This window comes from Schistocerca nitens, chromosome 3 (assembly GCF_023898315.1).
Source record: "Schistocerca nitens isolate TAMUIC-IGC-003100 chromosome 3, iqSchNite1.1, whole genome shotgun sequence".
In the NCBI taxonomy this organism is placed as follows: domain Eukaryota; kingdom Metazoa; phylum Arthropoda; class Insecta; order Orthoptera; family Acrididae; genus Schistocerca; species Schistocerca nitens.
This window is the reverse complement of record NC_064616.1, coordinates 744,142,533-744,167,691: the sequence shown is the minus strand read 5'-3', so window position 1 is coordinate 744,167,691 and position 25,159 is coordinate 744,142,533. Positions and strand designations below refer to the sequence as shown.

General features: G+C 43.2%; 1 protein-coding gene across 1 annotated transcript in view; it reads right to left on the bottom strand.

The window, feature by feature from the left end:
• Positions 1–25,159, bottom strand: part of LOC126248722 (uncharacterized) — a 182,185-nt gene that overhangs the window by 26,023 nt on the left and 131,003 nt on the right. The window contains exon 3 of the mRNA XM_049950029.1: positions 12,569–12,711. Within this exon, the coding sequence (XP_049805986.1) occupies positions 12,569–12,711 (143 nt within the window). The remainder of the gene's footprint in view (positions 1–12,568; positions 12,712–25,159) is intronic.

Sequence of the window (25,159 nt, the reverse complement as noted above, 5' to 3'; positions counted from 1 at the left end):
ATCCTGTTGTTGTTACATTCTATGATATTTCGCGAGAAAAAGTGGTGAGCACTGTGCTATCCATAACAGCGTTAGACAGGGACTCACAACAGGGCGAGACATAGGTAGTCTGATGGTACCACAGCTGAATACACATAACTTAGCAATTGAAAACTGTGTGGCTTTCTGCTCCGACAATGCTCCTATTCTGACAGGACACAAACACGGGGTTTCAGCCTGAAGGAAGCTCAACCAGGTATTGCCATCACAGGTTGCATTTGCCACCTGATTAATCTAGTAGCTGAAAAAGGTGCTGGAAGACTACCACTTAGAGTGGATGAGATCCTTGTTAATGTCTTGTTTCTTAGAGAATAGTGTGAAAAGAAAAGAACGCCTTCAGAATCTTCAGAACTTGCACAATAAAGAGTCAAAGAAAATTCTGAAGCCTCTGTATACTAGGTGGGTATCTTTAGGCAGATGTTTGCATAGACTATTGAACCAGTGGGATCCGCTTTCTTCGAGAAGGAAGTAATATGTGCCCAAAATATTTCCACAAGCTTGAATCTTTCAGTATACCTAGAGTTGAACAAAGTGGATCCAAAGAATATCAGAAGAGAATTCTTGATTCTGCTACTACACATGCCCCTAAAAGAATAGCATATTCTTCCAAACGTGTCAAACTCGTCCTAAAAAGTAAGACTTCTGCTACAACACGTGAGAAAAAATTATGTTCCTGTCCTCAAACTTGAAGGAGGCCTTTTGCACTTTTCTTCATGTGACTATTCCTGTATTTGACAAATTGAATATTGCCCTTCAGACTTCTTCCCCATAAGTTTACTTTTTATTAGAACTTCTAATGGATTTGCTGAAGCAGTTGTTCACCAAGTTTGTTAAGCCCAAAATTGTCAAAAGCTTCTCATTGCTTGTAGTTGAGTGCAACTTGATTCTAAATCAAAGAAGTGATAATTAGTTAGATATTAACATTCAGACTTTAAACATAGTGAATGATCTCCAGTATACAGATGAATCCCTTTTTTCACCAGTGAGAAACTACTTTTGTACTGCCTGTGACTATATCATCAACAAGTTTCCACTCAAGAATGATGTGTTAAAGCATCGTTTTTTCCTTGGAAAAGTTTCCTATCATGTTATGTAAGGAAGAGAATGAAACTACAGATAAGGTGGTGAATGAGCTTCAGAGGCAGTTCACAGCTCTTCAAGTAGATGACGCTTTGGCTGCAAATCAAGATACTGCAAGTGATTCCAATTGGGCACAAATTTCAAGAATTCTTAAGTATAACCGAATTTCTAGAGTCAGTAATTAAATCACTGATGACTACGGATATGACAGAGTGCATATAAGGCTATTAAATTACTGTGCTGCACATGTTAGCCCTGTAGTTAGCCGTATTTGTAATTTTTCCTTTACGAATGGTCAGTTTCCTGAACGATTAAAGTACTCAGTAGTAAAGCCGCTTTATAAAAATGGAGAAAGGAATAATGTACACAATTTTATACCTATTTCCTTGCCATCAGTCTTTGCTAAAATTACTTAAAGGCTGTGTATGTAAGGATAATTGATCATTTTGCATCACATAATTTGCTATCAAATGTACAGTTCAGCTTTAAAAGTCGTTTAACCACTGAAAATGCTATAGTCGATTTTCTCTGTGAGGTACTGGATGGGTTAAACAAAAGTTTTCTAACGCTAGGCTTATTTTTTGATTTAACTAAGGCGTTTGATTGTGTTGATCACAGAATATTGCTCCAGAAGTTCGACCATTACGGAATACGGGGAGTAGCTCACAACTGGGTCACCTCTTACTTTAGCAACAGACAGCAAAAGGTCATTATTCACAGTGTTGAGAATGGCTGTGATGTGGGGTATGAGTGGGGAATGCCCCAGGGATCAGTGTTGGGGCCGCTCCTGTTCCTTATTTATATAAATGGTATGCCCTCTAGAATTACAGGTAACTAAAATATTAATGTTTGCTGATGACACTGGCTTGATAGTAAAGGATGTTGGGTGAAACATTGGCTCTGTTTCAAATAGTGCAGTTCATGACCTAAGTTCGTGGCTAGTAGAAAATTAACGCTAAATCACAATAAGACTCAGTTTCTACAGTTTCTAACACACAATTCAACGAAACCTGACGTTTCAATTTCACAGAATGGACATATGATTACTGAAACTGAACAGTTAAAATTTCTAGGAGTTCAGATAGCAAGACTATCGTGGGAATCCCCTAATTCAGGCTCTTGTTCAAAGACTTAATGCTGTCACTTTTACTGTTTGTACGGTATCTGGAGTAAGTCATCGTTCTCACGAAAATTAGTCTACTTTGTTTATTTTCATTCACTTATGACGTATGGTATTATATTTTGGGGTAACTCTTCCCATTCTAAAAGGATATGTTTGTCACAGAAACAGGCCGTTCAAGCTGTTGGCGAACCTCTTGTCGACCCCTGTTCACTACTCTGGGTATTTTGACATTGGCCTCTCAATATATATATTCTTCACTGCCGCGTCTTGTTAATAATATCAGCTTATTCTAAAGAATTAGCAGCTTTCACTCAGTTAACATTAGGCAGAAATCCAATCTGCATTTGGATCCCACTTCCTTAACTCTTGTGCAGAAAAGTGTTCAGTGTACTTCTACATCCGTTTTCAATAAGCTACCACAAGGATTCAAAATTCTTAGTAAAAATCCACGTGCTTTCAAATCGGAACTGAACAGTTTCCTCATAGGTGACTCCTATTCTGTTGAGGGGTTTCTTGAAAAATTAAGCTGATTCGTATGTTATATTGTTGACTGCGTTTTCTTATGACCTGACTTTTTATGGATTCATAAACATTTTATTTTATCTGTTATTAGTTTCAGTGTACTGACACGTTCCATGACCTTTGAGATTTGCTGCTCAATTTTGTCCTACGGAACTAGACGTGTAAATAAAATAAATAAATAAGTAATGCTGTCCATTATCACCATACTCTATAGCAATAAAGAATGTGAACGTGTTTTCAGCCTTATGAAGAAAAATAAAACAGAGTTCAGATCATCCATGTCCATTGAATTGCTGGAGTCTATTTCTGTTTTGAAGACCAGGTTTCCGATTCTTGTTATGACAAAACATTTTCTCAAGACTTTTTGTAGGAAGTTAAAAAGGCCATAACTATGACTTCAAAGTCGAAATTGCATGTGATTTTAGTGTATAGTAGATTATTTCTTGTCTGCGTTACGTTAAACAAGTTTTATTGTGTACAGCCTTTTTCAATTATCGCATATCTGCTCAATTTATCAAGCAAGTCCTGTGATGTATGCTCCACACCAATATTCACCACGCCTGTGGCTGTTTAACACGGATTTCTTCGTGATTGTTATGTTCATCTAGAAATAATTGGCATATGATGTAAGTAGATGTGATCTCATTGAAGCATTCTGTTTAAAGCTTGAATTATTGTATTTTGTAACCTAGAAGTAGTAGTATTTTCGTCAATCCGGGGTATGTCGAAAATCATTAGATTTTTGTCTCGCACGTGAGTTTTATTGATAATCCTTTTCAATAGTCGACAGATGTGCGTACTGCATGTACGATCAGAATCTCTCTAGGATTTCTGCCAGATTTCGAGTGTGTGTCTCGTTGTGGAAATTATTAAAATTACCTTCCATTGAAGATCGCACTAAGTTCACAGATTCTGTAAAACTTCGCCAATTTTGGGCTTTTGCATTCGTTTAAATTTGGCACGCTTTTTTTGTCGCTTCTGCAACTGTGTACTTACGTTTTTTGTTTACTATGGGGGATCAGTACCATCTCTCATAAATTTGTTTCGTATATACATCTCTCTCAATTGCCGTCGATACTATTTATTTGAATTCAAACCACACTTTGTCCACGCTTTCGAAGTCGGACTGGAAGGAGCGAAGACTGTCTCTTAAGAAGGCCTCCAGCGAATTTTTATCTGCTTATTTAAACAGATACATTCTGCGTAAATTTTTGGAGGATTTGGTTGTTACGGTAGTCAGTCTCACTACTACGACCTTGTCACTAATCCCTGTATGCCATTATGCTCATTTCCTCAGGGTTGTCTGCTGCTGAAAGGTGAAGTATGTTTTCGTAACCATTTGCACTTAGAGTGGGCTCCTCAACTAAATGTTCAAAGTAATTATGGGAGGAAGCATTCATTTCGGACGTTTTATGCCTACCAATGAGTTTAAACACGTATTTTCGTCAACATATCGAGGATAGATTGAAGTCATCACCAAGTATAATTGTGTTAGTGTGGTATCTATTTGAGATCAGATTCAAGTTTTCTTTGAACTGTTCAGCAACTATATCATCTGAGTCGAGTGGTCGGTGAAAGGAACCAATAATTAACTTATTCTTATTTTAAAGTATAACCTCTACCCTTTATATCTCACAGATACTATGAACTTCAATTTCCCTACAAGAAAACTACTACTGACAGCAATTAACACTACACCATCAATTGTACTTAAAGTATTGTTTCTGAATACGGTTACGCCCTTTGTAAAAATTTAGGCTGAATTTATCTCCGGTTAGCCAGATTTCAGTACATGAAACGATTTGACTTCAGGACTTTTTATTAGAGCTTGGAGTTCTGGTTTTCCCGAACACACCTACAACAGTTTACAACTACAATATCTATTGTTGCTACGTCTACCCTTGTTCTGCGTTTGCTCTGCACCCTTTTAGACTGACACCCTTCCTGTAGTTTCCCTGAGACCCTCTAACCTTAAAAAACGATCAGTCCGCTCTACTCAGGCTCCAGCAGCCATGTAGCGTGCGCGAGCCCCCTGACCTATGAAGCAGAACCCTAACACCCACCACCCATATGGTGGAAGTCGAGGAACCTCCAGCCTACACGGTTGCAGAGCCGTCTGAGCCTCTGATTCAGACCCTCCACTCGACCTGAAGCGAAGTTCCGCAACTGATCCTGTTGTTGTTGATGATGATGCTACAGATGATGAGCTATGCCTTTATCTCGCAAGCGAGACTGGCAGTCTTTACCACTTAAGCTAGCCTCCTGAAATCAGAAAGCATCCCCTCCTGAAATCAGAAAGCATCCCTTCTGATCCAAAGCGACACACATCGTTGGTACTGACAGGAGCCACGACCTGCAGTTGGCTGCATCCTGTGCTCTTCATGGCATCCAGAAGCACCAGTTCCATAACTGGAAGGAGTCCTTCAAGTACCAAAGAGTGTACGCTGGATTCCTTCCCCTCCTCGGCAACCACGTCCCTAAGGGGCTGCATAATGTGCATAACATTGGAGCTCCCAAAATCAGTAATCTCACCCTCTGTGACTGCCTGGATCTTGCAGGCCAAGAGGCTTCCGCTGAAAGAGGGAAAGCGACTGCATGTGGCTCATGATGTTTACCAGACACACACAACGCCTGATACCCGTTTGTCAAAGTGGAAGGGCGTCCAGAAAGTCTTTTTCTGCCTGCCCACACGTCCCACTCTACCACAGGTGACGGGTCAACTTCATGGTGGTCAGTATGCGGTGCGACGTAAGTAGTGGACCGATCGGGGGACACATGGGACGTGCTGTGGATCCCCATGTCCAGCCCTCCACAGTGATGGCCATTGGCAATATCTTCAAGCTGTGTGGCCAAACCCAGCACTGCCTGGAGCTGCGAGCGTAGGGTCACGAACACGTCTTGCACTTAAACATAGTAATTACAAAACGCGTACATAATAAAAACGGTGGAAAGATTGTGTACACAGTTACTAAAACGTTGAATTGTGCCTGATAAATATGCGAACATACACGGAGTTTAAGAGTTTAAAGAGCAGTTACCTTGACATGCTTTACCTTCTCTTGAAACAGCAATTTGTGTCTGATCGAATACTGAATTCCGTTGCGCACCAGCAGGATGGGCCTTATCCCCATTTTTTCATCACTGTTGTGATTACCTCAGCTACAGGCTCCCTGGAGGGTGAACCGTTTGAGGTTCGTCGTTTATGTTGGCTCCGATGTTGCCTGACCTTACCCCTTAGGCTTCTTCGCGTGGGGGTTACATCAAGTTCCATGTGTACAAGGTTCAAATCTGCATCCTGCGTAAGCTGCCTGATAGCTTCAAGAAAATGAATCGTTACTTTTAGTACACCCCGTAGACGTAGACTAACGCTCTCTTACCATTTTTCCAAATTTAATAGAACTGCTTTCACTGCATCTCCCTACGCTCATAGCCTCCCATAATGTATAAGTATTCAACTCTGCCACAGAGAGCTGGGCCTTTACTAACCGACAACTGCGTTCTCTCTAACTTTACCACAGAAAACTACAATGTGCGTGTTCAACAACTAAGGTATTTTTCCTCGCTCTTACTGGTGCTAGCGGTCATGGAATGTGGTTGGGAAAAGGGGGGAGGGTAGGAGGAGGGGGTGTAGAGACCCGGCTTCCCAACATTGTGTAGGTGAGGGCACTCCAAGCTCGCTGCGTCAGGCTGACTATTTCCGCGAACCTAATCTCCTGACGGTGTAGGTGCACGACGCCCAATGGAAACACCATAATAATGGCAAGCGATCAGATTCTATGCTGAAATCCACTGAAGTCCTACCGACAGCTGTCAAACGAGTCAACATGGCTGTGGGGCTCTGCATTGACGTATACTCCTGGGTGGCTGAAGTTGTGTCGTTGGAAAAGGGGGGTGGGTGGCGGCGTAAGAAGGTTCTGAAGATCCAGCCGTGGAAAGCCAATAGCCAGCAAAATTGACGTAATTTATGTTGTGATCGTTGATCTCTGAACACTAACCATCGAATCAGCACGTGGACAATAGCGAGAAAAACAGAGCACTATGACAAAATATTTGTAACATACTTTGTACATTAATTTGGTGGCCTTCAAAGATACGGTAGTGAGAGGAGGAAAGGAATGAGAGAGAGAGAGAGAGAGAGAGAGAGAGAGAGAGAGAGAGAGAGAGAGAGAGAGGAGCAGAAAAACAGAAATGGAGCAGACTTGTGGTTGTGCCCTGTAGCTATGTAAGTAATGGAGTCTGGTATATTGAGGAAACTGCTCTGTCAAAAAGAGAAAGCCAGAAAGTGATCTCATAAGCAACCCGCGGGGAACTGAAAGAGTCCTTCAGATTACTCCCCCTCCTCCTCATGTGTCTATAGTGTCATATGGGTCATACTAGCCACGGCACATTCAGCAGTACAGCGGAAAGCCATTATTGCTGGTCTGGCCGCTAATTGGGAGGCGGCGTTGTGTAAACACTAGAGGAATGCAGGCAGGATGAGCTTTATGGTGAATTTATATTATCCGCCGCCGCCGCCCCCCCCCCCTACACACACACACACACACACACACACACACACACACACACACACACACACACACACACAATTACTATTAAAGTACTTCATACTGGAAGTAACCGTAAATGGTGGTGTGATACCTCTTTTCGTCTGCAAACTTTTAACCTACATTTCGCTTCTGTCGACGCCCAAGATACGAAGAACGAAATATCGAAATTTTTATAGTTTTAACTTTTTTTACGATAATTTTAGAACGGGCCATAAAAGGACAGTACAAATTCTCGACAAGGACTGTAACTGTACGCACGTGATTGCGACCATCTGTGTTAACCTGTGACGTGCGAGAGGCTTCTCGCGTCACAAAGATACAAACCACTAAACATGTGGATTAGCTCCCTTCATACGCTCTGAAAGCTTCAGCGCACAGAGCTTAGTTGTTGATTCCGTTCCTCATGGCGTATCACGAAATAGTTTTGAATGAAAAAAAAAATCAACTTCGAAAATGTATACTGGGGTAGGGCACACGCATTTGCGGTGGCATGGCGTTATGTTTCGGTGGGGCAGTCTCCCTTAATTCTACCCTCTGAAACACCAAGTTCCATTAACACGTGAGCATAACAGATGATTTAAATAAATCACCGATGATTGGTAAAGTCACAATTTATGAAAGTAATGCGGCTTTCATGTCAGACTGTCAGTATAAACGTCGCCTTCATTTTTCAGTTGTCGCTTTCACTTTTAGTCATCGTTTTTCTGTTTCTTTTTTTACTAACTGACACGACACTAACTCCCGCTATCTGTATGGAGCGAAGGGAGTTGAAAATAACGCCTAGTCGACGTCGACTTCATTACAGAACAAATGCTATTCGAGTTTAATGCTGAGAGACGCTGTTAATACAATTTTGCCATTTTAAATTCTGACTGACTACGTACGGTGTGCTTCATTGTAATCGAAATCCATCCGATACCCGTTTGAGAATTTACACACACACACTTAAGTGACTGTTTCAGCCTGGCAATATGTACGAAGCCAAAGCAAGCAGGTGACAATGAGGTTTCTTAACGGCAACAACGGATTCTTAACAGGCATGTCAGTTGAGGATGAGAACAATTATTTTTTTGGGAGGGGGGGAGGGGGGTGGTGTTGGATTACATAACAAGGCAAGAGCGATTACCAAACAAACCCCGACCAACAAAACTACGGAAGAGTTCAGAGGAGTGATGACTGAAGCCTTTGAAATGAGGACAGGTATGAGACAAGGAGGAGGACTATCGCCTCTGCTCTTTAACTGTGTTTTAGGAAGGAGTTTCCAAGAATGGCGGGAAACAATAATTCATGGATAGAAAATGGGGGAAGCCAGACTGCAAGTATACGAATCTCACAGTCGACTGTGTAGCCTATGCAGGTGGAGCAAGTGATGTTTTCAGACTCCATAGATACGGCAGCACAACAACCAACTGAAGAAGAAAGAAGCGAAGGCTACGCTTCAAATCTGCTTTGAAACGACGCACTTTATGACAAACAGAATCGTCGCCAAGATGAAGAAGAAAAAAATTAACCAAACAGAAAACTAATTACTTAGGCGAATGGGTAGAGTCTAACCTACCAGAGGAAGAAGTCTTCGTGCCACCCACTAACATGGCCTCTCAAATGAAGGCATCTGGAATATGAGCTCTATATCCTTGAACGCAAAATTAGACACTACTGCACTACTAATCGACCGGAGGCTCTATATGCGGCAAAGACTCTTACAATTGACGAGAAACCTGTAACGGAGAAACTTGAGGCCAAAGAAAGAAAATCTGAGAAAAATTCTGGTTCCCATAAAAGAAAACAGTTAATACAGACGTTGACACAACCATCAACTATTACAAGACGCGCAGAGAAGGTAAATGACACGATTCGGAAAAAAGAAAAAAAATGGTTCAAATGGCTCTGAGTCCTATGGGACTTAACTTCTGAGGTCATCAGTCACCTAGAACTTAAAACTACTTAAACCTAACTAACCTAAGGACATCACACACATCCATGCCCGAGGCAGGATTCGAACCTGCGACCGTAGCGGTCACGCGGTTCCAAACTGAAGCGCCTAGAACCGCATGGCCACTCCGGCCGGCCTAGAAAAAGAAAAAATCCTTTTATGGTCATGTGACAATTGGTCCAGGAAGTATATTTAAAATGTTACGAACCCACTTTCAAGATCTACGAGAACTGGAAATATCTCCTGAAGATTTCTAGGAGCGTGAACCGCTGGAAAGACTACACACAGAAATGTTTCCAGGAAAACACAATCTGAAGAAAAGGAAGGTGTGGATGCAAGAGAGAGAATAACAACGCCGGAAACTAATGCAGGAACATTGGGCAACAGTTAAAGCTCAGGAGAAGTTTAACTGACGTGGCCCCTAGTTGATCGAAACAAAGAAAGAAGCATTTGAAAAACGTTTCTGAAAATTTGAGAAGGATTGATTTGGTGCACGAGTCCGTAGCGTTATTCCATGAGATTAAGAAACAACAGATATACATAACAAAGACTAAATAATATACACTATGAAGTATCCGGACACCTGGCTGAAAATGATTTACAAGTTCGTGGCGCCCTCCATCGGTAGTACTGGAATTCAGTATGGTGTTGGCCCACCCTTAGCTTTGATGACAGCTTCCACTCTCGCAGGTATATGTTCAATCAGGCTCTGGAAGGTTTCTTGGGGGGAATGGCAGGCCATTCTTCACGGAGTACTGCACTGCGGAGAGGTATAGATGTCGGTAGGTGATGCCTGGCTCGAAGTAGACGTTCTATAACATCCCAAAGGGTTTCTGTAGGATTCAGGTCAGGACTCTGTGCAGGCCAGTCCATTACAGGAATTTTATTGTCCTGTAACCACTCCGCCACAGGCCGTGCATTATGAACAGGTGTTCGATCGTGTTGAAAGATGCAATCGACATCCTCGAATCGCTCTTCAACAGTGGGAAGCATGAAGGTGCTTAAAACATCACTGTAGGCCTGTACTGTGATAGTGCCACCCAAAACAACAAGGAGTGCAAGCCCCCTTCATGAAAAACACGACCACACCATAACACCACCGCCTCCGAATTTTACTGTTGGCGATACACATGCTGACAGATGACGTTCACCAGGAATTCGCCATACTCATACCCTGCCATCGGACTGCCACTTTGTGTACCGTGATTCGTCACCCCACACAACGTTTTTCTGATGTTCAATCGTCCAATGTTTACGCTCCTTACACGAAGCGAGGCGTCGTTTGGCATTTACCAGCGTGATGTGTGGCTTATGAGCAGCTGCTCGACCATGAAATCAAAGTTTTGTCACCTCCCGCCTAACTGTCATAGTACTTGTAGTGGATCTTGATGCAGTTTGGAATTCCTGTGTGATGATCTGGATAGATGTCTGCCTACTATACATTATGACCCTGCTCAACCGTTGGCGGTCTCTGTCAGTCAACAGACGAGGTCGGCCTCGGCCTGTACACTTTTGTACTGTACGTGTCCCTTCAAGTGTCCACTTCACTATAACATCGCAAACAGTAGACCTAGGAATGTTTAGGAGTGTGGAAATCTCGAGTTCAGACATATGACAAGTGACACCCAATCACCTGACCACGTTCGAAGTCCGTGGGTTCCGCGGAGTGCGCCATTCTGCTCTCTCCCGATGTCTAATGACTGCTGATGTCGCTGATACGGAGTACCTGGCAGTAGGTGGCAGCACATTGCACCGAATGTGAAAAACATGTTTTTTGCGGTTTCCGGATACTTTTAATCTCACAGTGTATTCTCCTTCACTACTTCCAACAGTCTGCCGACGTTGGAGTAACTTCCCGATTCCTTGACTAGAATCACGTGGTTCTGAGGCGTAGAACTCATCGAGGTTCGGATTGCATTTTCACCCGCCAAGGAGGTTCCTTAAAGGTTGCTCCACAGAGAGGAAAATGTGAAAATTTGAGGGCGCAAGATCAGACAATTAACGTGAGTGTGAAATGATTTCCCAATCAAACTCCTGCATAGTGTTCTTGTTTCTTTAGCGGAATGTGGGCTGGCGTTATCAAGTAGCAGCATCACTTCACGAAGTCTTGCAGGTCGTTGTTCTTGGATTGCGTCTTCAAGACGTCTAAGTTGTTGACAAATTTGGGCAGCGATCGTTACACCTCAGGGAAACAATTCTTAGCACTCCACACCGCCGCTGTTCCACCAGATGCATTACATTATCTTGTGTGGATGCACGCAGGTCTGAACATGGAACTGCTCCTTTCTTTGGGCTAAACCATTCCTTACTTCTTTTCCTTATGTTAGCGTAAAGACACCATTTCTCGTCACCAGTATCGATGTAGGATTGAATGGTTGGTGTTGTTCATGAGCCAACTGATGAGCTAATAGAGATGCAGATATGGTCACCCGCTGGTTGTTGTCATTTTGGCTTAGAACATGCGGTACTCATACACCTCATTTTTGAACGTTCCCAATCCAACCATCTCAAGTTTGCTGAAAATTTCGTTAAATTGTAAGTCTGGATTCTTACTACTTTCCCGATTTCTATTGCATCGTGATCAAGTTTCCAGATTTCAAAGTTGCTCTTTTCTGTTCATTTCCACTGTGTCATCAGGATACTTTCTTTCACTGTCATTATTAGTAATGTCAGTATCAAAATTCGGGTCAAGTAAACCTTGCTATTCAACTTGTTGGTTTGCATGACAGCAATACGTAAAATCCTGTTACTAATTATAATTATGTTGATGCGTCATTTTCAAAAATGAGGAGTTCCTAATTTGTTTTTCATGTATTTATTTATAATTCCTTTTATTTTCTTCAGTTGGGGGTAAAAGAACGTACTGCGTACTCTTGCCCCCAAGCCTGTGTACTCTTACCCAACGGCAAGGGGTAAGAGTACGCAAAATTATTTTTTAGGAAAACCTATTAGTCCCATAAAAACATATGGATGACAGTGAAACTTTTACACAACGTTACCAAGATGTCTACGGGTTGCATGCATAACTTTTATAATACTGCTGCAAATTATTAAAAATATTTAAGAAACCAAAAATATGTACTTTTACCCCCACTTACCTTTCTATTTTGACTGTCGCTGGAAAATATAGGAATCCAACTACAAGCTTATGAAAATATGTGCAGACATTCAAAAACAATAAACTTTAAAATGAAACGTCGCTTAGGAAAAGAACATTTTCATTTCTACGAAAACGAACAGACCACACTGCATATACTAATAAGCTACGAACAGCACAGGTTTTAGATAATTTCAGTATTAATCTGTATTGTAACAGTCACTCACCTTCTTTATAATTTCCATCCTGACATATTTCCTTAGTGACTGTTACTGTTCCAGAGTACAGGTGCATGAAGTGATCACGTTGCAGCTTAGTCATGCACTGTTGAGTGTACACGTCGACACAGTTCAAAGAATTCATCAGATCCCTGCAAAATTTGAATGATGTCTCAGGTTAATATGCAGACTAGAGCAAACGAATCACTACAAACTGCACTTTAACATAACACTTTGCTGTTGAAGTACCCGATGTTAGTGCTGTCCATTTATATTTCAATTTAAAGTTCTTATAGCAATACCTCGTCAAGTACTTAGGCAGAAATTAATTACAGAATATTGGGGTTTTATTTTTGGTTACAGTCACACCAGGTTTGCATTCTATCAGACTTATTCCACAATAAAAAATTAGCGCACCGCGCGCGCGCGCGCGCGCGCGCGCGCGCGCGCACACACACACGCACACACACACACACACACACACCTTTCCATAACGTGAAGCCGCCGATACAGCTGCATTCTTGGCTTATTTTCAGCGCCATTTGAACGCTAAATTGCCGTGCTGACCTGGGTTAGGTAGCCATAAATTGCACAGTTGACCGGATGCATCATCATAAACTGTCAATGGCACATACAAGCCTATTGCACACGCTTGTTACGGTAGCAGTTCGTACACAATGGGTCTCTGGAGAGAACGCGTGCCCGTGAACATACGTAGACGGGTTCTTGCAATCGCCGGAAAGCTCTCTCTCTCTCTCTCACACACACACACACACGAGAGAGAGAGAGAGAGAGAGAGAGAGAGAGAGAGAGAGAGAGAGAGAGAGAGGGGGGGGGGGGGGGCAGCTCCACAGAGCCATTTAATGAAACAGCAACACCACATTTATCTAATTCGTAATTAAAGCCAAACAAAAATATTTTTATAATAATTTCAAAAGTAAAGGAAAATGTGGCGCAGAGATTTTTGTATTCGTCCTCTAGGGAACCTCATTTTTGATCACATTTTCTCCGAGACAGAACAGAAAATGGAGTGTCAAACTTCATTAGCTGTACTTCGTTAGGTGGCGATAAAGTGCTATTAAGGTGTCCGATGTCGCTCTCTGAGCGCGCTGCAGTCCCACTATCCGCGTACATGCAGCTCATGTTTCTGCACGTTTTCAACTCTGTGTTTATCAGCTATTAACCTTACCAGTACCAACGCATTTTCTATAACGTGTAATACCGAGAGGATAGCACTATGCTCACCACAAAAATTAAAAACAAATGTCATTACTTGTTGACTTATTAACAACATATTTAAGCTCGTACTGATGCGCCCTGCAAAAAAATTTAAGAAGTACAAGTTGTGTTAACTGTCCTTTACTTTTAGTCAGAACATACTTTCTAAATATGTGTATACATGTGTAAGAAGGGTCCTAAAACTGAAAATATGAGTATGACAGTTGTTGCACAAAATCACATTTGCTACTAAGACTTACTTTTGGGTTACGTTTCACTCAAAAATAAAAAAAAAATAAGGAATCTGGCAAAAGAAATCATTAAAAGCAATACAGTTTTTTCAATATTTTTAAAGTATAAAGTACATGACTAGATCACAATATTTTCTAAAGGTAGTGATAACGTAACTGCAAAATGACTGCATATATGGACTGATATGCATGGTCTAAACTTGTTTGTGAATCCCAGCCCTTTGTGAAATTTTTCCTCTTGAGGGTATAACTTTTCTAACAGACGTTCACGTTGGTACTTTTCTGCAGATATTTTAAAACTACTTCATCACAGGTTTTTCTGCTCATGATTCAATGGTATGAATATTTACCGTCCCATAACTCATGGTGAACTTAGGAATAAATAATAAAGTGAGCTGTTTTATTCATTACTATTCCCAAAGAGTGCATACTGACACTATCTCATTGTTCTACTACTACTACTACTACTACTACTACTACTACTACTTTGCCACAAGAGTCGACGTCGGTTCATTGCCTCACCCTGATCCCTCTTCCATTGCTCTGTTTCTGGCCATGCACTCATGGAGGCTCCAGGTTTTTCTTGACTCCGTCCATCCACTTCTGTTTTGGTCTACAAAGGGGTCTTGTCCCTTGCTGCTTCCCTTCCAGCACTGCCTTCACCATCCTGTTTTCTCTTCTCGTTAGATGTACCGACCATTCGATTCTTTCTTACAGCAGTAACGTCAGGTTCACTAAACAGTGTGTGAATTTCTATTTTCCTTCTGAACATTCCGTTTTCTGACAAATGTTAAATTTTTAACGTCGTATTTTGGTAGGTCATATTCTTTCCCTCCTCCTCGCCTAGTGACCATATTTCAGCCCCTTACGTTAATACCAGTCGCACAATTGCCTTGTTTGTAATTTGCTACTGAATAGTTTGCCCATTTGCAACAGAAACCTCTGCAGATTTTATCTGGTTCACGATTTCCGTCCCCGTGTTGTTGTTTTTTTCGCACTGACAGTACTGCCTAGACATCTGAAGGACGTAGTGGTGGTAGTATAATTCTTTTTATAATTTGGGGCCACAGTCACAATATATTTCTTTAAAGTCAGTATCGTCATTAGACTTTTTTATTTACAGTGTTACATTTACAGGATCATGATTCCGGCTTTAAAGTGCCATTATCAAGTGTTTTAATGTTATACAGCCTAAGACGGCAATGTATAACATTTAAACACCACATGATAATGGCACTTTAAAGCAGGAATCATGATCGTGTAAATGTAACACTCCAAATAAAAAGCAGTCTAATGGCGGTACTGACTTTAAAGAAGAGGTGGTAGTATGTTCCTATGGGACCAAACTGTTGAGGTCATCGGTCCCTAGGCTTACACATTACTTAATCTAACTTTAACTTACGCTAAGACAACACACACTTCCATGCCCGAGGGAGGACTCGATCCTCCGACGGCGGGAGCCGCGAGAACCGTGGCAAGGTGCACGTGACCACGCGGCAAAGGACTTAGTCTTATTAAATTCCGTTATCTTATACTGGAAGTGATTGGTTGGTTTCGGGGAAGGAAACCAGACAGCGAGGTCACCGGTCTCATGGGATTAGGGAAGGATGGGGAAGGAATTCGGCCGTGCCCTTTCAGAGAAACCATCCAGGCATCTGCCTGGAGTGATTTAGGGAAATCACGGAAAACCTAAATCAGGATGACCGGACGCGGGATTGAACAGTCTTCCTCCCGAATGCGAGTGTACTGGAAGTGATTCCTCCGTTTCCTCTGCATTGTTTCTCGTTACAATCATACATTGTAATATCTTTATTCATCCAGAGACCCTCAGACACTTTCTATGCCAACTTTGTTAGCGCTTTATTAGTTTATCTTCCTCCTCCGCTATACCGGCCATATCATCGGCAAAGCAAACAAATTCACTTGGCCACAAAATTTACAACTCTTCTTTTAGCGCCTCTTCCAATATCAAATTAAAGAGGCTGAGAGTTTCCCTATCTGACATCTGTCCACAAAGAAAAACATTCAGACTCCCCTTCTTCAACCCTCGCTTTACACTGTTTTCTCACTGCACATTCTGGTTAGTCTACTCAGTTTCGAAAATACTCTTGGTTTTTTCCATTATCCTCCATATGCTTTCTGTGTAGACACTATCATAGGCTTTCTTTAAAGCTATAAATACGGATTATGCTTTCTTATCAAATTCCCATATCTTTTTAATTACTTGTCTGAGAAAGAGAATTTGGTCCGTCGTTGATGTGCCGTTCCGAAATCCGACCTGGTGTTTCAGGTATTCGTCGGTATATGGTAACAGCCTTAGTAAGTAGACGTAGGCAGCTGCAGTCAGGCAACCGCTTGGCACTCCTCCAATGCCTGCATATGACTAGGACTACTTCGCAGGTTCTCTCTGTAAAGGCACATTTTTAAAATTCTCAGTAAATGTGGGAGGGTGCCAACGAGGGTGTTGCCGAATTGGGTGTCTTAGAGGGACCCTTCGCCATTTTATTCACGCGTGTCTCAATTTCGTATCCACCCAGTATCACGCCACAGGAGGTCGTGACATACGAAAACTGAAAAAGTATAAGCACTCACATTCAAATTTCGTCGAGCAGTGTTGAACGGTCCCTAGTGGTTCCAACCTGTTCATGAGAGCAAAAATTGCTGTCTCACTGCATTCCAAACGAATACGATCAAACTAAATGGGGCTACAACCCCATAACGTCCTCAGACGGGTTGAAACGCCCGAGGGTGTCAGCAATGTCAAAGGTTGAAGAACGTCGTCCTCGTGCGAACTGTCTTCTACGGCCGCGAAATGAGTGGGAATCAACGCCACAAGGAATGGGGTGGTTTCATTGACGTCTTATGCCAAAACCTAACCCTTTTCGTGTCGATTCTGAGCGGCGTTGTGTCTGGAATGTTTTCCTCGGCCACCCATAAGAAAACCGCGTGTGTCAACAGTGGGCGTCGCGGTTCTGACCTCCATCGTAGAGTCGTCAAAAGGTGTAACAACATTCCCATCGTGCGATAGGTCCACGGCGGCGCTGGGCAGAATAACAAATTTGGTGCTAATATAACATCACTAGCTCACGTTACAAGTCACATGAACTTTAGAGTCCTGGCCTTTTTTTCGCATGTGCCAACACCTTGCTCTTTCAAGCGTCGTTCAGTCCGAGGGTGACTTGGGAGGGCGCCACGCTCTTTCACCGTAACAGAGGAAGGTTGTAGGCACCTTTGACCGAAATTTCAAACTTACGCGACGTAATGGGAGGCATTTCCAGAAAACCGCCTTTTATAGTGCTGTCACTGGTTGGGATCGCTCCGCAACATTCACTTTCATCGTTGGAAAACTAACATTGATGTAATTGTGATGCTATGAATGAAGAGCAATCACAACTGTAACTACAACAAGGCGAAACGACGAAACCGTCTTTGGGAGGGACGATTAAATGAGTCGACTCATTACACGTTTATATTACAACAAACCCACTTGTAGAATTATTCCAGTTACAACAAGTAAACGTAGCTGGTAACTAACAAAACCGGGCTAATAAGTTACTTTAAATTTTGGTGCTCTGTATGTTTGATTGCGTCTTCAAAATTAATATATTCATAATGCAATGTGGTAATACAAAGAAGAAATGGAATGTAAAATAGCAGTACAGATTAATGTCGCTGGGTGATCATTTTATTTAACAAGTGAGACAGTCACTAACACATCGAAACCACCCCCAACAGCTTAAGGAGAAGGTCCAGCTTAATACATAGTATTGTAACTTTTGCACCATATGTCTTGTCAGCTAAAACTGATGGCTTATACTGACGAATTTCTGAAACTGCCCACTTTTCAACAAATAAAAGGCATTTAGTCAACGTATTGTGTATAAACAGGGCTACACTATCTGATCGAACGTATCCCTGCGTGACGCGGAAGTGACTAGGTGGCACAAGAGACGAACCTGCTAGTCTAAAGGCAGGCGAGGAATACTGTGTCATCTTACAGAAGCAGTAACAGCACAATGGATCGGTGTGGAAAGTTCAGTGGTTTCGAACGTGGACTAACCAATGGCTGCCATCTGAGGAAAAAATCCACCAGGGACATTTCAACTCTTCTGAAGCTGACCAAGTCGACTGTTTATGTGCCTGTCCGACATGTCTTGTGACTGACGGACGTAAGATATCTAGCGCTTTGAGTGCTTTCAAATCGGTCAGATGTGGCAATTAGATAAGTTTGTTTCCGAAAATTATGACAAGAAATCTCTCGAAAAATGTCGCCATCGTAGCAGTCCTGAGTTCTAAGACTGGTCTGCTGCTGCTCTCCACACTAGTCAATCCTGTGCACGTCTCACTCTGTCTACCGTATGTGTTCCTTGATCTACTCACCTGATCTTTAGCGTTCCTGTGTAGCACTACATTTCGAAAGCTCCTATTCTCCTCTTGGCTCAGTTGCTTATCGCCCTAGTTTCACTTCCGTATACGGCTACACTCTAAGAAATACCTTCATGAAGAACTCCCTAAGACAAATTTATATTCAATAATAACAAATCTCTTTCAGAAACGCTTACTTGCTACTGTCAGTGTACATTTTACATCCTTTCTACTTCGGCCGGCATCAGTCATTTTGCTGCCCAAATAAAACTTGGGACTACTTTTAGTGTCTCATTTCCAATCTACTTCTCTCGGAATCTTCCGATTTAATTCGTCTACGTCCCATAACACTCGTTTTGTGATTATTGATGTTTATATAACAACCTCTTTTTAAGACACTATCCATTCCGCACTACTATTATTAAAAGTTTATTCCCATCTGATAGAATTAGAACTATCAGCGAACAAAGTTTATTTCTTTTTAATCGACATCAATTTCTTTTACTGTTTACACGATGTATAGATTGAACAACATGGCTGATAGGCTGCCATTGTCTCACTCTTTTCCCAACTATTGCCTTTCTTGTCCGACACACTAAATTTCAGCCTGCTTTCTGTACAAATCGGGAATAAGCTTTAGCGCTCTTTATTGTATGCCTGCTACCTTAAGAATTTCGAGGAGAGTACTCCAGTCTATATTGTAAAAAGATCTCTCTAAATCTACGACTGCTGTAAACTCAGGCTTGCCTTTCTTTAAGCTGTCTTCTAAAATGAGTCGTTGTGTCAGTACTGTAGCGTGTATTCCTACATTACTCCGCATCCCAAACTAATGTTCCCCCAAGTCGCTTTCTACCAGATTTCCCATTCTTCCGTAAATAATACGTGTCAGTATTTTGCAGCCATGACTTATGAAATTGAAGGCTAGGTAATATTCATACCTGTCCGATCCTACCTTCTTTGGAATTAGGAGTATTACATTATTCTTTAAGTCAGAGTATTTCACTGTCTCACACATCCTGCATGCCAGGTGTAATAGTTTTTACGTGGTGTGTTTCTCAACAATGTCAGTCATTCTTAGGGAATGTCGTCTATTCCAGATACCTAGTCTCGACTTAGGTCTTTCAGTCCTCTGTCCAGTTATTCTCGCAGTACCACATTTCTCATTTCATGATTTACTTCCCCTCCCATTTCTATAACATTGCGTTCAATTTTGAATTGCTTCTGTAGGTCTTCTACATATTGCTTCAACCTTTGAACTTCTTTTCTTAGTACTTGCTTGCCATCTGAGTTCTTAATGTTCATACATCTGCTTCTCTACACACCAGAGGCCTCTTTTTATTATAGGCGGTATCTACCTTTCCCCTAGTTCTATATGCTTTAGAGACTTTAATTTGCCCTCTATCTACACCTGCTTAGGCATTACGCACTTTCTATCAGTCTCATTTCGTATTTATTTCAAAACTGGTGTCCCTCATTGTAACTTCTGTATGGTTATACACCATAAGGGGTGCAGTCGTAAACCATACGGAAACTTGGATTCTGGTGGTTCAAGGGAAGTGCTTTACCATGGTCTGGAGAGTGCGAAACATTACAAGCATTAATACGGCACGTTACACCGTTTCCTGAAGTTGTCCAGTCTCTCTTATGTCACTGAAGGTTTCGTGGAACGATTTATGGAGTTCAGGGATTCTTGTGTGTATCTCCTTTCGTCCGACACCATTTGGTATTTGTTACCTGAATGACTGTTAGGTTCTCAGCAAGTGGTCGGTTCAGAAGTGACTCTTTACACTCCAGAGAATATGCAGATCTCGTCGTCGTTCTGGGAAGTTGAACGGATGCATAAGCGGCTTGGTGAATCTTCGTGATGAGATCCATCCAATTCCTGGACGCCTAGTAGGTATTCAAACACACCTAGTTGATCGCACATCGTCCACTTTATCTCGCTGAGCATACAATTTAGCGTTTTTGCTTCGGACACTGCTCACCAAGTTTATCCTGATTTAGAAATAGTTACACTTCAAATCGCCGACCACCTCCCTGGAAAATTAGCTCGTGCTGAAATGTAGGCTCTGACCTGTTTTCATAAGGCGTACTAGTTCTTGCGTTGACCTCAACAGTTTGATGCCGAGGACATCTGGGGCGTGGAGACCCATAATTGTACTGGGCATAGTGAAGTGCCCAAATAAAAAAAAAGAAAAACTAAGATTGACTACTGGTCGTGGTGAGAGATTCATTGTCTAACACTTCCTGTGATGTAGATGCATTGTAATACACTCCTGGAAATTGAAATAAGAACACCGTGAATTCATTGTCCCAGGAAGGGGAAACTTTATTGACACATTCCTGGGGTCAGATACATCACATAATCACACTGACAGAACCACAGGCACATAGACATAGGCAACAGGGCATGCACAATGTCGGCACTAGTACAGTGTATATCCACCTTTCGCAGCGATGCAGGCTGCTATTCTCCCATGGAGACGATCGTAGAGATGCTGGATGTAGTCCTGTGGAACGGCTTGCCATGCCATTTCCACCTGGCGCCTCAGTTGGACCAGCGTTCGTGCTGGACGTGCAGACCGCGTGAGACGACGCTTCATACAGTCCCAAACATGCTCAATGGGGGACAGATCCGGAGATCTTGCTGGCCAGGGTAGTTGACTTACACCTTCTAGAGCACGTTGGGTGGCACGGGATACATGCGGACGTGCATTGTCCTGTTGGAACAGCAAGTTCCCTTGCCGGTCTAGGAATGGTAGAACGATGGGTTCGATGACGGTTTGGATGTACCGTGCACTATTCAGTGTCCCCTCGACGATCACCAGTGGTGTATACGGCCAGTGTAGGAGATCGCTCCCCACACCATGATGCCGGGTGTTGGCCCTGTGTGCCTCGGTCGTATGCAGTCCTGATTGTGGCGCTCACCTGAACGGCGCCAAACACGCATACGACCATCATTGGCACCAAGGCAGAAGCGACTCTCATCGCTGAAGACGACACGTCTCCATTCGTCCCTCCATTCACGCCTGTCGCGACACCACTGGAGGCGGGCTGCACGATGTTGGGGCGTGAGCGGAAGACGGCCTAACGGTGTGCGGGACCGTAGCCCAGCTTCATGGAGACGGTTGCGAATGGTCCTCGCCGATACCCCAGGAGCAACAGTGTCCCTAATTTGCTGGGAAGTGGCGGTGCGGTCCCCTACGGCACTGCGTAGGATCCTACGGTCTTGGCGTGCATCCGTGCGTCGCTGCGGTCCGGTCCCAGGTCGACGGGCACGTGCACCTTCCGCCGACCACTGGCGACAACATCGATGTACTGTGGAGACCTCACGCCCCACGTCTTGAGCAATTCGGCGGTACGTCCACCCGGCCTCCCGCATGCCCACTATACGCCCTCGCTCAAAGTCCGTCAACTGCACATACGGTTCACGTCCACGCTGTCGCGGCATGCTACCAGTGTTAAAGACTGCGATGGAGCTCCGTATGCCACGGCAAACTGGCTGACACTGACGGCGGCGGTGCACAAATGCTGCGCAGCTAGCGCCATTCGACGGCCAACACCGCGGTTCCTGGTGTGTCCGCTGTGCCGTGCGTGTGATCATTGCTTGTACAGCCCTCTCGCAGTGTCCGGAGCAAGTATGGTGGGTCTGACACACCGGTGTCAATGTGTTCTTTTTTCCATTTCCAGGAGTGTAGCAACAGATTGCTTCGGGAATGCTGTGAACCTTTAATACACGAGCATGTGTATATTTCCAGGGGTCTCTTGAGACGAAGAGGCCTCATCTGTGACAAAAAGGCTGAATTCCTCCACATAATCCCGAACCGATTCCACTGCCCTATGGAGCACTATATGGGTGACATTTTATCGTGCCCCTTATACTTTCACCTTCCAGCGAGGTGAGATGGCAAGTTTTTGGGGAAGAAGGGGGAGCAAGGAATGGTCAAGGCAAGTTTTCGTTTCTTGTGACACACATCACCGTGATCATCGTTAGATATGTCTTCCACCGATTCATCAGACATTGTTGGATACACGCACTTTCACGATTTCGATTACATTCTTATTATTTATGAACATTCATCATCGAATGCTTCACTTACAAAAGATAGTATTTTGAGAGTGACGTATTGCTTTGTTCTTCCTTAGTTTGCTTGTTAGGCATACGCCTTTGAGTGACAGTCTCTAGGTAATGTATGTTCTAAGTTGCATATGGCTGTAAGTTTCGATGACGATTGCGTTCTGCATCTGCAACGGCAGTTCCTCATGCCAACTTTGCCTATCACTGGAGTCCTACCACTGGAGTCTCATAACTGGTCTTCAAGATGTGTTGCTTCGCTGTCTAGAAGTATCACTAAGAAGATAGGAGCCTTTACGGCGTTAAACCACTATTATGCCACTGGTTATGGTTTGCATTGTCTAATTATGATCTCCTGAACAGTTTCTTTTATGAAGAATGGGCATTCTCTGCATGACAAGGCAACTGACGCAAGCAACTGTAAAGACTCATTCTATATCTAATTGGAGATCTGGTAAATCATAACAACGGGTTGCATCAGCTACACACTCTGATGACAAAAGTAATGGTATATCGATATGCATGTATACAGACGGTGGTAGCGCCGCGTACACAAGGTGTAATAGGACAGTGAATTGGTGGAGCTGTCATTTGTACTCAGGTGATTCATGTGAAAAGGTTTCCGACGTGATATGGCCACACGACGGGAATTAAGACACTGAATGCGGAATGGTAGTTGGAGTTAGACGCATAGGACAACCAGTTTCGGAAATCGTTAAAGAATTCAGTATTCCGAGATCCACAGAGTCAACAGTATGCCGAAAATACCAAAATGCATCCATTGCCTCTCACCACGGACAACGCAGTGGCTGACGGCCTTCACTTAACGGCCGAGAGCAGCGGCGTTTCCGTAGCGTTGTCAGTGCTAACAATCAAGCAACACCGCATAACGTAATCACAGAAATCATTGTGGGACGTACGACGAACGTACCCGACAGCAAAGTGCGGCGAAATTTCGCGTTAATGGTCTATGGCAGGAGACGACCGACGCGAATGCCTTTGCTAGTAGCACGACATCGCCTGCAGCGCCTCTCCTGGTCTTGTGGCCGCACCGGTTGGACGCTAGATGACTGGAAAACCGTGACCTGGCCAGATGAGTCCCGATTTCAGTTGCTAAGCGCTGAAGGTAGGGTTTGAGTGTGGTTCACACACCATGAAGCCATAGACCCAAATTAAGAAGGCACTGTACAAGCTGGTGGGCTGTGTTTGTATAGAATGGACTGGATTCTCTGGTCCAAGTGAACCGATCATGGACTGAAAATGGTTATGTTCGGTTACTTTGAGACCATTTGCAGCCATTCATGGACGTCATGTTCCCAAACAACAGCGTCATGTCACCGAACCACAACTGCTCGCGACTGATTTGAAGAACATTCTGAATAGTTCGAGCTAATGATTTGGCCACCTAGATCGCCGGTCATGAATCCTATCGAACATTTATGGGTTATAAGCGAAATGTCAGTTCGTACACGAAATCCCGCTCCGGCAACACTTTCAAAATTATGGATGGCTATAGAGGCAGTATGATTGAATATTTCTGTAGGGGACTTCCAACGACTTGTTAAGTCAATTCCACGTCGAGTTGCTGCACTGCACCAGACAAAAGAATGTCCGACAGCATATTAGGAGGTATCCCACGACTTGTTACCTCAGTGTATAAGCCCTCATGGTATGCCCGAATTGTTGACATCTGTATTGAGGCGGGTACAGGAATTTATAATAGGGAAGAAAAGGTTTCCGTTCTAAGGTCATAGTGTCTAGGATCAGTATGTCACTCAAGCAGAATCGCTATGAACATCCAGGCAATCATCTCACCGATGTACCAGGTTATAGGTACCCATTTTGTGACACGCGGCGTCCTGCTGCGTGAAGTAGTCCGTAACTGCCTGCTGCACATCTTCGTCCGACAGGAATCCGATCCTTCAATTCCTTTAAGGGAGCTAAGGTGTGATAATCGTATGGGGAGAGATGAGGACACTAGGGCGGGTGCCGAATGTCTCCCACTTCTGTTGGCGTGACTACTTCGTTTAGATACTTACGATATGAGGACGTGCGTCCAGCACGGAACTTGGGTCACCATTCCACAAAGACGATTTTCGACAGCCATGCTGCCTCATAAATATTCTTTCTTCTCCGATGGATGTTTACCGCTGTTTGTCCTTAGGCAGCCAAAGAAAGAGTAACGGCACATTGGTCCAGTTTGGACGCATTTGTTAATAACGTCACCGGAGTTCACGTTTTCGCATTTACCACACGCACTTCGGAAAGACAACTGCCAAACTAATGGTTTGCCTACATGTCGGTGCTTATGTATCCGCGTCGGAGTGGCGCTATATTGCATATACGCTGCAGCTATGTCCTCGAAACTTTTTGTTCGCCCTTTATACAATTTGGTTCAAATGGCTCTGAGCACTATGGGACTTAACATTTGTGGTCATCAGTCCCCTAGAACTTAGAACTACTTAAACCTATCTAACCTAAAGAGATCACACATATCCATGCCCGAGGCAGGATTCGAACCTGCGACTGTAGCGGTCGCGCCGTTCCAGACTATAGCGCCTAGAACTGCTCGGCCACACCGGCCGGCTTATACAATTTACATGGCAATTTTGGTGAATTAAAATACTGCCACTGTCATACATATAAATGTTTCCATTTCACTTTTCTGTAATATTTCTCCGTACAGAATTA